This window comes from Cupressus sempervirens, chromosome 6, assembly GCF_028749045.1.
Source record: "Cupressus sempervirens isolate cs-2001-9-10 chromosome 6, ASM2874904v1, whole genome shotgun sequence".
Taxonomy (NCBI): Eukaryota; Viridiplantae; Streptophyta; class Pinopsida; order Cupressales; family Cupressaceae; genus Cupressus; species Cupressus sempervirens.
In genome coordinates, this window is record NC_143123.1 from 575,673,116 (window position 1) to 575,686,441 (window position 13,326).

General features: G+C 39.7%; 1 protein-coding gene across 3 annotated transcripts in view; it reads left to right on the forward strand.

Annotated features, from left to right (window-relative positions):
• Window positions 1-5,118: 5,118 nt before the first annotated feature.
• Window positions 5,119-13,326, forward strand: part of LOC149553563 (uncharacterized) — a 140,895-nt gene continuing 132,687 nt past the window's right edge. Inside the window, exons 1-2 of one of the 3 annotated variants that reach the window (XR_016353122.1) lie at window positions 5,119-5,984; window positions 6,068-6,256. Coding sequence is in view for 1 of the 3 variants with exons in the window: in XM_089788967.1 (XP_089645093.1) it covers window positions 5,733-5,984; window positions 6,068-6,256 (441 nt within the window). In the remaining 2 variants the exon portion in view is untranslated. The remainder of the gene's footprint in view (window positions 5,985-6,067; window positions 6,257-13,326) is intronic. The other 2 variants (XM_089788967.1, XR_016353121.1) reach the window with 2 other exon arrangements.

A 13,326-nucleotide genomic window follows, 5' to 3' on the forward strand; every position in this document is an offset into this window, starting at 1 on the left:
CAATCATTGATGATGTTTTAGGGTAACCCTTGCAGGCAAAAGACTTCTCTAAAAAATAAATCGGCAACTTGAGCAGCTTGAAGGTTCGAGGGGATGACAAAGAAATGTGCATACTTTGTCAACCTATCAACCACCACAAAGATACAATCCTTTTCATTGACCTTGGGAAGACCTGTTATGAAGTCCATTGATATACTTTCCCACTTATGTTCGGGAATTGGTAAAGCCTATAGCAGCCTGATAGGTAGAGTGTGTTCGGACTTGTTCTGTTGGTAGACTGTACATTCTCTTACATGTTGCAACATGTCCCCTTTTAGTCCCTTCCATGAAATCCTCTCCCAAAGAATTCTATAAGTTTTAAGGAAACCGAGGTGTCCAACCAGAGGTGAGTCATGTACTTCCTTCAAGATCTTCTACTTCAGTTTGGATTCTAGCACTAGGTATATCCGGTCTTTATAGTAGATGATATCATCCACCACTTTGTACCGATCATCATGGGTGTGGCCATCCATTATTTCATAGGCAAATGTATTCTTGGAATATTCCACTAATAGTTGTGCCTTACAGTCAGCTGAAATTTGGTCTAGTGGGCAGATGGTGGGTTTTCTGGACAAGGCATCTGCAACAACATTGTTCTTCCCTTTTACATATTCAATGTTGAAATCAAAAGACTGAACTTTGCTTACCCATTTTTGTTGTCGTTTGTTCAAGTCTCGTTGCTCCAAGAAATATATCAGACTGTTGTGATCCGTACGAACGACAAACTTGGCACCTACCAGATACTGTCAGAACTTAGTTAGTGCATGTACGATGGCCAACATTTCTTTGTTGTAGATGGAATACAGGCATTCTGCTGGTGTAAGCTTCCTGCTCTCATAAGAGATGGGGTGTCTATCCTGCATCAAAACTACTCCAATGACTTCCTCGAACATGTCACACTCCAAAATGAACGGTCAGGTGAAATCAGGCAGTGCAAGTACAAGACAAGTGCTCATGGCCTTTTTCAACTTATCAAAGGTGAGTTGTGCCTCTTTGTTCCACTAGAATGACCCCTTCTTCGTCAAATCCGTTAAAGGTGCACTGAGTTGAGAGAATCTTTTAACAAACCTTTTGTAGTAACTGCACAGTCCGAAGAATCCTCGCAAGTCTGTGAGTGATTTTGGGGGAGGCCAGTTAAGGATAGCTTAAATCTTTTCCTGATGCCCTTGAACCCTGTATTTATTGACAACATGCCCCAAATACAATATCTCTGTCATACCAAACTCACATTTGGACTGCTTGGCGAACAAGGACTATTCCTCCATGATACTCAAAACTTCATTCAGATGCTCCTCCCATGTCCTACTATAAATAAGAAGATCATCAAAGAATACCAATAGATACTTATGCAAATGTTTGTTGAAGATGAGGTTCATGCATGATTGAAATGTAGCAGGTGTGTTGGTCAATCTGAATGGCATGACTAGGAACTCATAATGTCCATAGTGGTAGCAGAAAGCCATTTTCTCTACATCTTCTTCTCTCATTCAGATCTGATGGTATTCGGAACGAAGATCTATTTTTGAAAAATAGACCACTCCATGTAGTTCATCCAGTAGCTCATCTATCTTTGGAATGGGATACCTATTCTTTATTGTTTTCTTATTCAATGCACGATAGTCCACACACATGCGCATCGTCCTATCCTTCTTTTTGACCAACAATACAGATGATGCGAATGGGTTGGAACTAGGACGGATCCATCCTTTCTCTAGCAATTCCTGAATCGTCCTTTCGATCTCATCTTTGAATTTCTTGGGGTGGTGGTAAGGTGTGGTTATGACCGGCTTTGCCCCTGATTCCAACTCGATAGTGTGTTCAAACCCTCGGTGCGGTGGTATGCCAGGAGGAATATCCATGAAAATCTTTTCATGTCTACTTAAAATATCTTGGAGCTCATCATCTTGTGAGGTGTTCTTTGCCCTTTAATAGGTTTCGCCGAGATGGAACAATGTGCGGCCCACACAACGTCGTCATGCCGAAAGATTGCCTCCATCCGATGCGCAGAAACTTCCTTCGGACCTTCATTCACCATTCCTCGGAGGATGACCTTCTTTCCATCAACTGCAAAAGTGAAGTCCATTCTTTTGAAACTTTGGGTGTATTCATCAAGGGTCTCCATCCACTGTATGCTAAAAATAACTTTCATGTCTGCCAGGTCCACTATGAAGAAGTCCTCAGTTACCCAATGATTCGCCATCGTGATGCTCAGTTGAGGAACAAGGTGCGTGTAGGGCAGGAAAGTCCCTTCGGCTGTCTTGACCTGAAAGCTTGCATGTGCCTCCATAGGGAGACTTCTTTGTCTTACCAAGGATGATTTGATGAAATTTAGAGTCGAGTCGCTATCCAACATCACCTTAACCCTTTGTCCCTGCAGGGTACCCCGTACACAAAAAATTGTGCACCTCGGGCTGCCAACCAATGCAATGGCTCCTCCGCGTTGTACCAAAGAGGAAATTCTCCCTGTATGGTTCAGATTGATGTTGGTGTCATGGTAGGGTTGGTTATCCTCAGCCGACATTTCTTCCTGTTCATGTTTGTCCTCATCATCGGATATGACCTCAATGTAGTGGATCTTCCCTTTTCCGAGCCATCAGTGGCCAGGCTCCCAAGGTCTCTTGCAATTGAAACACAATTTCTTCCTTTGGAGTTCCTATTAGGTAGCTTCATCCAACGACTTCTTGGGCAGAGGTTTGTCCCTCGGAAACGTTGTCGGTTTTGGATGTGACTTCGGGAGGATGAGGATGATGCTGACGATGATGCCATACTTTGTGCCTTACTGATTGCTTCCACCAAGTTAGACAGATTGAATCCCTTCACCCAACCTTTCAATGGTTCTGTCAGTTTGTCCATGAAGAGCATGACCTGCCTTCTTTCGAAAATGTCTGTGACCAAAATAGAAAGTTTTTGAAACTCCGCAACGAACTGATCTACCAATCCAGTTTGCCTTAGTTGCGCCAAATTTTTGAAATTGAGCTCGAGATCTTTCCCATCAAATTCTTCTATCAATCTCTTTGTGAATTTTGCATGTCTTTATTTGATCATGCCCTAATGTGATGGTGTCATGGTGCCACCATTTGTGCGCAACTCCGTAACATGACAAATTTGATTGCTTCTTCTTCTGGCATAAGATTTAGTTGGAAGTAGGTATCGGCTTTCATCACCCACGCTTGCGTTGATATAGAACCCCATTTGTCAAATGGAGACACATTCACCTTACTCAACTTTCTCCTTAGATCATGGTTAGAGTATCCTCTGTTTCCGCCTCCTGAATATCTCATTCTTAGATCTGCGTAATCTTTGTATGATATATCTTCTTCAAGGTTTGCGTTCTTCCACTCTTCTCTCATCTCTTCAAAGGTTGGTTGTCTCCCTTCCTGTTGTGCCTTTGTCTATGGTGGAAAAGTCGGCATGGAAGGCCGAGAGCATGCTGGCTGAGGGTTTGATTTACTCGTCACCGAGTCCGTGCTGTGACCATTTTGTTCTCTACCAACTTCTTGAGAGTTTCTTCCATGAGTCACTATGTACCAGTGATATGTGCCTGATTCTTGGCAAGTTCCCTCAGAAGAGCCACAAGTTCGATAGCAGTTGGTTCCCGTTCATTTGCCATTCGATCAACAGAATGTGTCTTTCTTCTTTTTCGACTATAAACTCTTATTCACTGTCCACAGGCTGGCAGGATCGAAGTGCTTTGATACCACTATAATGTCCCTTCTAGCTCCAAACTAAACAAGTTACTAAAAACCCCAGGATATGCCGTATGGAAATGAACCAATGGATAGGCTTGGAGGATGTACGAACTTGAATTAGGAGGGAGAAAATAGAGCCGTACGGTGGTGTTTGGTAGCAAACAATGGTATGGCCATACAAACACTCAGAAGGTTGGCAGTACAGTGGAAAATAGTGGCCGTATGAAGGTAATTGGGAGTTTGTATGGTGATAACTGAGAGTCCGTACGGTGGTAATTGGGGGGCCATATGGTGCAGACTAGTTGGTCGTATGGTGGTGATGATCAGGATAGAAGGAGCCATACGGTATACTGTAGGTGGTGCAAGGAAGAAGGTACAGTGGATGGATGACGTTGCACAGGAGTCTGTATGTGGCGGGGGGGGGGGGGGGGGGGTTGCACAGGGGAAAGTCATACAGAGGCTTAAATGAAACTGTACGATTATTAAAGAAGGCCGTACGATGGCTCAAGTGAAGAATTTGAAGGCCAGTGTCATACAAGGAAGTGAAAGACAATATGGAGGGATGGATGGGTGAGGAGCGAGCAGTGCAGAATCACACAGTTGGCGATGGAAACACAATGTTGCACAAACACATAATATTGATTAAATCTACACAACAAGAGAGACTCGAATGCGAATTATGAGAACCAGAAGATAATGCTCCGATTTGCCAAATCCAAATGAAGAAACACATACGTCAACTAAATAGGGTGAGGGTTGAATCTCACTGAAACCGCACGAGCCAAATAGGGAAGATCTTTCACTTCTGAAATGGCGAACAATCTCGAACTCTAACAGGAATTCGTAGTACAGAGAAAATAATCCAAAGCATACTTACAGACTTCCTACAAGTCATGCTTAAATACTTGTCGAAAAAATCTTTCTGAGGGTGTACAAAGATAGCCGGCGGCGACACAAACTACGAAAACAACATAAAAATGGGTTCAAGATAAAATAAATCAATCGACTCGTTACAAAGATTAATTTATTATTTGTTTTGTAGCGGGAATATTACACAAATATTAAATTTATTGATCGAGGCCTACGATACGTTGAAGGAGAAATAGTAATTCTATCTCTGCATCAAAGGAACATTAAACCATAACATGTGACAATCGTGCGCAAAAAAGGATATGTCGAAAGAAGAAAAACTTGTTTTATCGATTCTGTCTTACGACGTAGTAACAACAATGGTTAACTCATTTCAAATGTTTAACTCTACGATGAAGTAACAACAATAGCTAATCGAAGGTATATAAACAATTATCTTACTTGATGCAACATTAATAGGCCCATGAAATCACATCGAATGAGGTTGCTTTTTCAAGATGAATTCATACGAAAACAGTCCATAGCGAAAATTCCACCGTAACTCCATTATTTCGCATTTGTACGACTACATAATTAATAAGGAACAGACACACAAATCAACTATCAATTCAATGAACCGTCCTAAGACGACACCCAAAGACACATAGATGGGTCCCTCGGATGGACTTCCATGAGATGACCATGCCATAAAAAACGTTGTATGTGTCAAGCGTTTTTCTGTACTTTTCCCGTACCGCGAGCCGCGTCCTTACTAATTTGCCTTCTGGAACCACAAACTCTGAAATTCGTCACATCATCCTCAAAATCGCTCGTTTCGACCTGTCCAGACGATTCCAACTGCGGCAACATACTTAGCTCTGTGCTTTTTTGTTAAACTGTTGTAGGATTTTTTTTCCATGTGTGATGTTAACGTTTGGAGCTTAGTTACATTTTGTAATCTAGATCCATTTACCCTATTAGTTCCCTACTAAAATTGAATGCACTCGCAGTGAGCCAATTTTGATCATTTCTGGAAATTGATATGATCTCTTTCCTTTGATGTCCTTGTATTACAAAGTTTCTTACGGATACCAGAATCTCATTCCAAAAAATCTTGCCTTCGAAGCCGTCTTTTTAGAATACAGGTAAATTGAGATGCTGGGCTCTCGCTTTTGCAATAGATTCCAATGGCATTTGCAGGGTTACATACACACTGATGCAAGTGCAAGCTCACCCAGCCAAATTCTGAAGAAGAAATTAATGCAAATGAAGAAGACGAAGAAGAAACGCAGTGAACAGGCAGTCTTGGTGAGAGTACCTGGGTCGAAAGCTTATCTAGACACTGCAACAGCTCCCATGATTTTGTCTGCAGTCGCCATTGCAGTAATTATGAAGCTTCTCATGATGGTTAGTTTCTTCTGATTATCTTGTTATTGCACGCAATCCTGGAAAGGGAAAAGGAAAACCTTAGTCGATAGCATTGTTTGCAGTATGATGATTCAAAAGAGCAAGAACGAATAGAGCGGAAAGCAAGAAAGGCTCCCCCTGAGCAGGGCACTGTAAGAATGCTTTCTCGTGAAGAATGGGACGAGATACAAGAAGTTAGGCCCAGGACACCTTTTGAGTCCAGAATTGCACGTCCTAACGCTCGCATCAGGACAGGGGACACTTTACACCTGGTATGGCATTGCTTTTAAATTTATTTTTATAGGTTTTGAAAAATAATTTGAGAACATGGTGGATTCCACGTAAGAAATTGTAGAAGCTTTTTGCTGATAAAAAAATGTTTGAGAAAAGTGTAGATATTTAATTAAATAGCAGGAAAAAATACAAGAACATGTGACAACCTCAGAATCTAGGTTGCCCTTGAAAGCCAGTTTAGCAGGCTCCGCAAAACAAAAAGATGAGTCAAACAAGATGATTATCAAGTTGGAGGTACCCTAAGGCCAAAACTACAAGAGGATTTACATTTGATACATAGCCACTAAGGTCAGTATATTGATACATAGGATGCATAGCCACTACGGTCTGTATATTGCCATGTCCCTATTGTGTATGGAGTCGGGGATGTTCCTTATTTCCTATTTCCCATGGGATTGAGGAAATTGTAATGTTCCCCTTTTTCCAATTCCCTAGTTTTTGCCTTAAAATTAGGGTTCGGAACATTAGCTCAATCATATGATATAACTAATCTTATTAATGGAGTTCCTTTGCGATATCCCAAATTGGAGTTTATATCTCATAACCAATAATAAGTTAGTTTGGTAGGAACCTTGGGAGGGCACCAAGGCGCCAGTAAATTGCTCAGCCTAACTAAGCCTGAGAGCATGTCACACTCATTTATGAGAAACTAGTAGGACCGTTTAACTATAACTAGTTCCCTACTTGGGGTATCCCACAGGAATGTCCTACGATGATCAATTCCCCTTTGGGGCCAACCAAATCGCCTCTCTGCTCGCAAGAGGTGGGAATGTCCAACTATGCAATGTCCCTTGGTTTACTGGTTGGTTTACCAGCTTCTATAATGTGCACCTGCGAGGAAGTTAGTATCTTTGTGGAAAAAAAAATAGCGTTACTTATCAATTAAAGAATAATTTACGTTTCTAATCCCAACTATTTCCCTTCTCAAAGGTGGGTTGTGATCCGGTGCTTAGTTCCCGAGGGAGGTTCCAGCTATTTATTAAGCTAACTCTCCACTAAGTATCATCCTCTCACAATTTGACCCCTCTTTAAGATCTATGGATAATCATTCCTGATTCATCCATCCTTCCTAGAAGCTCTCGCAATCTAGGCCTAATGGATAACCTTGATGGTGTATCCATCCTTTCATATGCATATGACTGTATATTTTAGTATACTGACCTTCAGAGATAAACGATCTTTGCCTCAATTCTGACTCTTATCTCAGATCGAATTTCTAATCTTTAAAGTTAGTATGATCCTTGTTCATATAACTCAGACTGGACTCTATTAATGTGAGAGGTATTTTGTTCCCACAGCCAGTTCTCTAATTCTTCTGCAATATAGTTTGATGATGACTACTCTCAGCTGGATGTTGTGGGGGGGGCAGAATAGATGTCGACCTAGAAGTAAACTTTCAGGCTTTGACCGTCGTCTCTGATGTAGTGTGCTTGATTATGATTGATCCCTTGCTCCAATTGTATCGTCCTATTGATGCTGGGCAGGTGTGGAGTTGATCCCGTTGGGTTTGTTGGTTCTTGATGCCTGGCGTGATATTTTCCGTACTCATAGTTGGTACTTGTTTCCGAACATATCCTTCATGCTATGCTTGTTGCAATCGGGTAGGGATTTGTCTTTGGTATTTATGGCAGAGGATATTTCGCTCGATAGGTTCGTTTGAACTGTGAATGGTTTCTTCCTTCACAACGCAGGTGATCTTCCTATGGTGTCGTGCGTCCTTCTCCAAACAATTCTTTCTTCTTGAAGCTACCGGATATAATAAGGTTTGAGTCTTCGGTGATATGGCTAGATGAGATCTCTGCCTCGTAATCGTTTTCTTTGCTTGGATTGCTTCTTCCTCCAAGTGCTTGGCGTAGATACTGTCTCTGTCATTTTCTTCTCTTTCGATTCATGCCTTCCTCTCGAGAGAGTTAGTTTATATGCGGCCCAAGTGTATATGAACAACCACGTCCCTTGATTTCCCTCTCTTCTTAATTAGAATTTAGGTTCATATAACTATTATAATTCGATCTTTAATATTATTTGTCTAATAATAATATTTCAAGTTTGCAACAATTCAAATATAATAATAAAGATGAATCGCCTTATTATGATTACTTCTTTTAAATCATATTTGTCTAATAAAAATATTTAAGTTTTGCCACAATAATAACCTTGTCTTAAATTATTAATTTAATAACAACTAAAATTGCCTTAAGAAATATTAATTAGAGTCAAACATGATTATTTTATTAGAATAATTAATTAACACAAAAAAATGGATTCATGATATTAATAAAATACAGTTTCCATATACAAAATTCTAATTATCATCCTTAACTTATGGATGAGGGCTTATCGCAGTCTCCCTTGCTTGATTTTGCTGGTCCTCAAGCAATTTGATAGTCTCCTCTCTTTCCCAGGTGGCGTCCTCCTTAGGTAGATTCCTCCATTGGATTAAGTATTCTGTAATTATTCTGTTCCTTAATTTCCTTTTTCGGGTATCCAAGATGACTTCAGGATCTAAGACCAGCTGGCCCTCATCATCTAATGGGGGTAATTCCGCACATGGCTTTGTTTTCCTTCCTAATACTCTTTTGAGCTGGGACACATGGAACACATTGTGGATCTTACTTCCCTCCGAACGTTGCAGTTCGTATGCCACCTCTCCAATTCTCTTCAATACTTTATAGGGTCCACAAAACTGGGGTTTTAGTTTTTTTGCTTTGTTCTTTTTAATTGAGGTTTGTTTATATGGTTGTAATTTTAGAAATACCAATCCCCTTCCTCAAAAGTTTTTTTAGTGCGCTTCCGGTCGGCATAGATTTTTTGCTGGTTTTGGGCTTGTTGTAAGTTCTCCTTCAGAGTTTTTAGAATGTCAATACTTTGTTGAATAAACTTTTGTGCGCTGGGTATGCGACTATCTAGTGGAAGCAAGTTTGTAAATGTAGGTGCCTCATACTCGTACAAAGCTTTGAAGGGAGTCATCCCAATGGACATGTGATGGGTTGTATTATAGCAGAATTTGCCTAAATGGAACCATTTAATCCAAGTCTTTTGTTGCCCTGTTAGATAGTTCCTTAGATAGCCTTCTAGCCACTTATTCACTATCTCGGTTTGTCCATCTATTTGTGGATGATAACTCGTGCTGGGAGTTAGACTTGTTCCTACTAGTTTGAAGAGCTCTTGCCAAAATTGACTGATGAATTTGCTATCTCTATTGCTGATTATATTTTGTGGGAGTCCATGGAGTCTGAATATTTCTTTGAAAAACAATTCAGCTATCTGATGTGCTGTTGATTCTGTGGTGATTGGAAAGAAATGAGCATATTTGGTGAGTCTGTCCACTACTACATGAATACTGTTCTTCCCCTGTATTTTTGGCAACTTGTTATGAAATCCATAGAAATGCTTTCCCATTTCTGATGGGGAATAGGTAAGGGTTGTAGAAGCCCTGCTGGAAGAGTTTTTTCAAGCTTATTCTGTTGACAGGTCATACATTCCTGTACATGCCTCTAGACATCTTTCTCTAAACCCTTCCATGAAATTTTTTCTCTTATTTGCTTATATGTTTTGAAATAACCTTGGTGACCCGACATTAGGTTATTATGATATTCCATTAAGATGGTTTCCTTCATCCTTGATTGAGGGGTTAGAAACACTCTTCCTTTGCAGAATATAATATCATTGTGTATTTTGAAATCTTCATTTGGAGCTTTCCCTTCTAATATTTCACTGGCTTCAGGGTCCTTTGCATATTCAGTGATAATATCCTCCTTCCAATTTTCTGAAATACAAATGACCATATTGAGGAGAGCGTGTTTGGATAAAGCATCGGTGACTCCATTATTCACCCCCTTAACGTACTCTATGTCAAAATCATATGCTTGTAGCCGCCTTACCCATTTGTGTTGTCGGTCATTAAGATCTTTCTGACTGAGGAAGAAACGCAAGCTGTTATGGTCTATCTTCACCACAAACTTACCGTAGACTAGGTATTGCCGAAATTTGGCTAAAGCATGCATGATAGCTAACATCTCTTTATCATATATAGAGTATTGTTTTTCTAATTCCGAGAGTTTATGACTCAAATGCTATGGGATGTTGCCTTTGCATGAGGACTGCTCCAATTCTATCTCCTGATGCATCACATTGTAGCTCAAAAGGTATGGTAAAGTTTGGTACGGCTAAAACTGGGCAAGAACTCATAATTACTTTTAGTTCATCAAATGCTGCTTGTGCTCTTTCATTCCATGCAAAATCACCCTTTTTGGTTAAATCTGTAAGGGGGGCGATAATCTTAGAAAAACCTTTCACAAACCGTCTATAATAACTGCATAGCCCAATAAATCCTCTAAGTTGGGTAAGGGTTTTGGGTCTTGGCCATTTTTTAATAACTTTGATTTTCTCTTCATCAACACTTACTCCCTCCACATTGATCTTATGTCCTAAGTAAAGTATCTCTTCTAATCCAAACTCACATTTGGAGAATTTGGCATAAAGTGACTTTGCTTGTAAGATATTTAAGACTTCTTTAATGTGCTGCAAATGTTCTTCCCATGTCTTGCTGTAAATGAGAATATCATAAAAAAATATAAGGAGAAATTTCCTTAATTTCTGTCTAAAAGGTGATTCATGCATGATTGAAAGGTGGCTGGGGCGTTTGTAAGACCAAAGGGAAGCACTAAGAATTCAAAATGTCCATAATGGCATCTGAATGCTGTTTTGGGAACATCTTCCTTTCTCATTCTGATCTAATGATACCCTGATCTTAGATCAATTTTCGAGAAGTAACATGCACCATGTAGTTCATCCATTAATTCATCTATCCTTGGAATTGGATATCTATTTTTGATTGTTTTCTTATTTAGAGCTCTTTCATTGATGCACATCCTCATCGTCCCATCTTTCTTCTTGACGAGAACTACTGAAGAGGCAAATGGGCTGTAGCTAGGTTGGATGTGTCCCATTTCCAATAATTCTTTGATAGTCTTTTCAATTTCTTCTTTGTATTTGTGGGGATGCCTATAAGGGGTGGTTATAACCAGTTTAGCTCCTTCTTCTAATTCAATGGAATGCTCAAACCCCCTTTTTGGTGGTAAACTTGGAGGGATTTCTTAAAAAAATCTTTGGTGTTTTCTTAGGATGGGGCATATATCAACATGTATTTTATGTTCATTATTAGGTGATTTATCGAGAACCAAACATTCGGCTATCCATTCTCCTTGGTTATGTCTAAGGATACGTTCAATCCTATTGCAAGATACTATTCTGGGAGAACCGTCGGGTAATCCCTTTAATATTATATCTTTCCCTTCATGTTTGAAGCATACTTCCAAGTTAGGGTTATCAATAGTAAAACAGCCTAAGGAGTCAATCCAAGGCATTCCAAGAATGATGTCATTTTGTTGTTTTACAACAAAGAAATCTGCCTTTATAGTGTGATTATTTAGAGTAATCTCTAATTGTGGAATGATCTCCGTGCATTGATCAAGGGTACCATTGCCCATTATTACTTTAAAGCCTTTGAATTCTTGGGTTTTCAGTCTTCTTTTTGTTACAAGATCTTTGCTAATGAAATTGTGGGATGCTCCAGAATCTATTAGGGCAATCACCCTTTGCCCCTTTAATGTTCCTTTGACACAAAAAGGTCTCTTCCCACTTTCTTGGGTTACCACTGCTAGTGTCCCAACCTTTGTCTCATTCGTTTTTATTCTTTTGTTTGCCTTTTCATTGGGACTTGTTTCTTCGATTCTACGTAGTTGTCCCTTCTTGCATCGGTGGTCTCTTGCCCAAGGTTCTTTACAATTGAAGCACAACTCTTTTTTTGCTAAATCCTCTCTCTTCCCAATTGCTTCCTTGACATCAATGCCCTGGGTTCCATGGCTCTTTACAAAAGTAGCATGTCTTTCCTTTATTTTCTTTCTTTGGTCCCTCATACTTGTGAGACTTGGATCTTTCTTTTGATACGTTTGACTCTACCTTCTGAGCTTTTTGAACGGCTTCTTCTACTGTTTGAGGTTCTAAAGGGTTCACTATATTTTTAATGGAATCTTTTAGACCTTCAATGAAAAGGTAAGTAAGCCTTCGTTGGGATAAGTTAGGAACCATGATTGAGAGTTTTTGAAACTCATTTGCAAATTCTTCGATTGTTCCATGCTGTCGTAAATGGGCCAGTTCTTTAAAATACCATTCAGGCGCAATTTGATCAAATTGTTTAATAAGTTTCTGAGAGAATTCTTGGTATGAGGTTATATGTTGATGGCCTAAGGAAAGAAGTCCATTGTGCCACCATTCATGAGCAATCCCTTCTAAGTAAAGAATGGAAAATTGAAGAGCATCTTCTTCAGTCATTGGGGTAAGTGTGAAGTAAGAATTTAGTTTTTGGAGCCAAGTGTGGGCTGTCATCTTTTTTGATCCATCAAAATTGGGCAGTAGCACTCTGTTCACCTTGTGTTTTAGGTCTTTATTGAAATATCTTTTTGTTCTTCTAGGGACTTCGTGTTTTTGACCCTCACAAACATCCGCAAAGGTTATAAGTTCCCTAATTTCAAGTTCAAGGCTTGCATAAGCTCTTGCATTATCTATTGTACTATTATTGGCTTCATCCATTCTTTCTTCTTCTCTAGGTATTTCTTCTCTTGGTAGGAAGGGGGGTCTTGGAATTTAGACGATGAAGATTCATTACTGCTTGGTTCATTTGAATTTATATTTCTTGCACGGGATGAGTTATTTTTGAGGTTATTGATGGAATTCCCCATGTTTTTAAAGGCATTAAGAAGGGCTTGGTTGGATTTTTCCATTTGGTTCAGAATAGTTTGATTAGTTTGATTGGTTTGCTCCATATATGATCTGACTTTGTTTGCAAGGTTGTTCATTGTGGTTTTTGTTCTCCTTTCGTAAGTGTGCATAGGCCTTAACCCATAGGATGGCAAGATTATGCTCTGATACCACTGTAATGTCCCTTGGTTTACTAGTTGGTTTACCTGCTTCTATAATCTGCACCTGCAAGGAAGTTAGTATCTTTGTGGAAAAAAAAAAATAGCGTTACTTATCGATTAAAGAATAA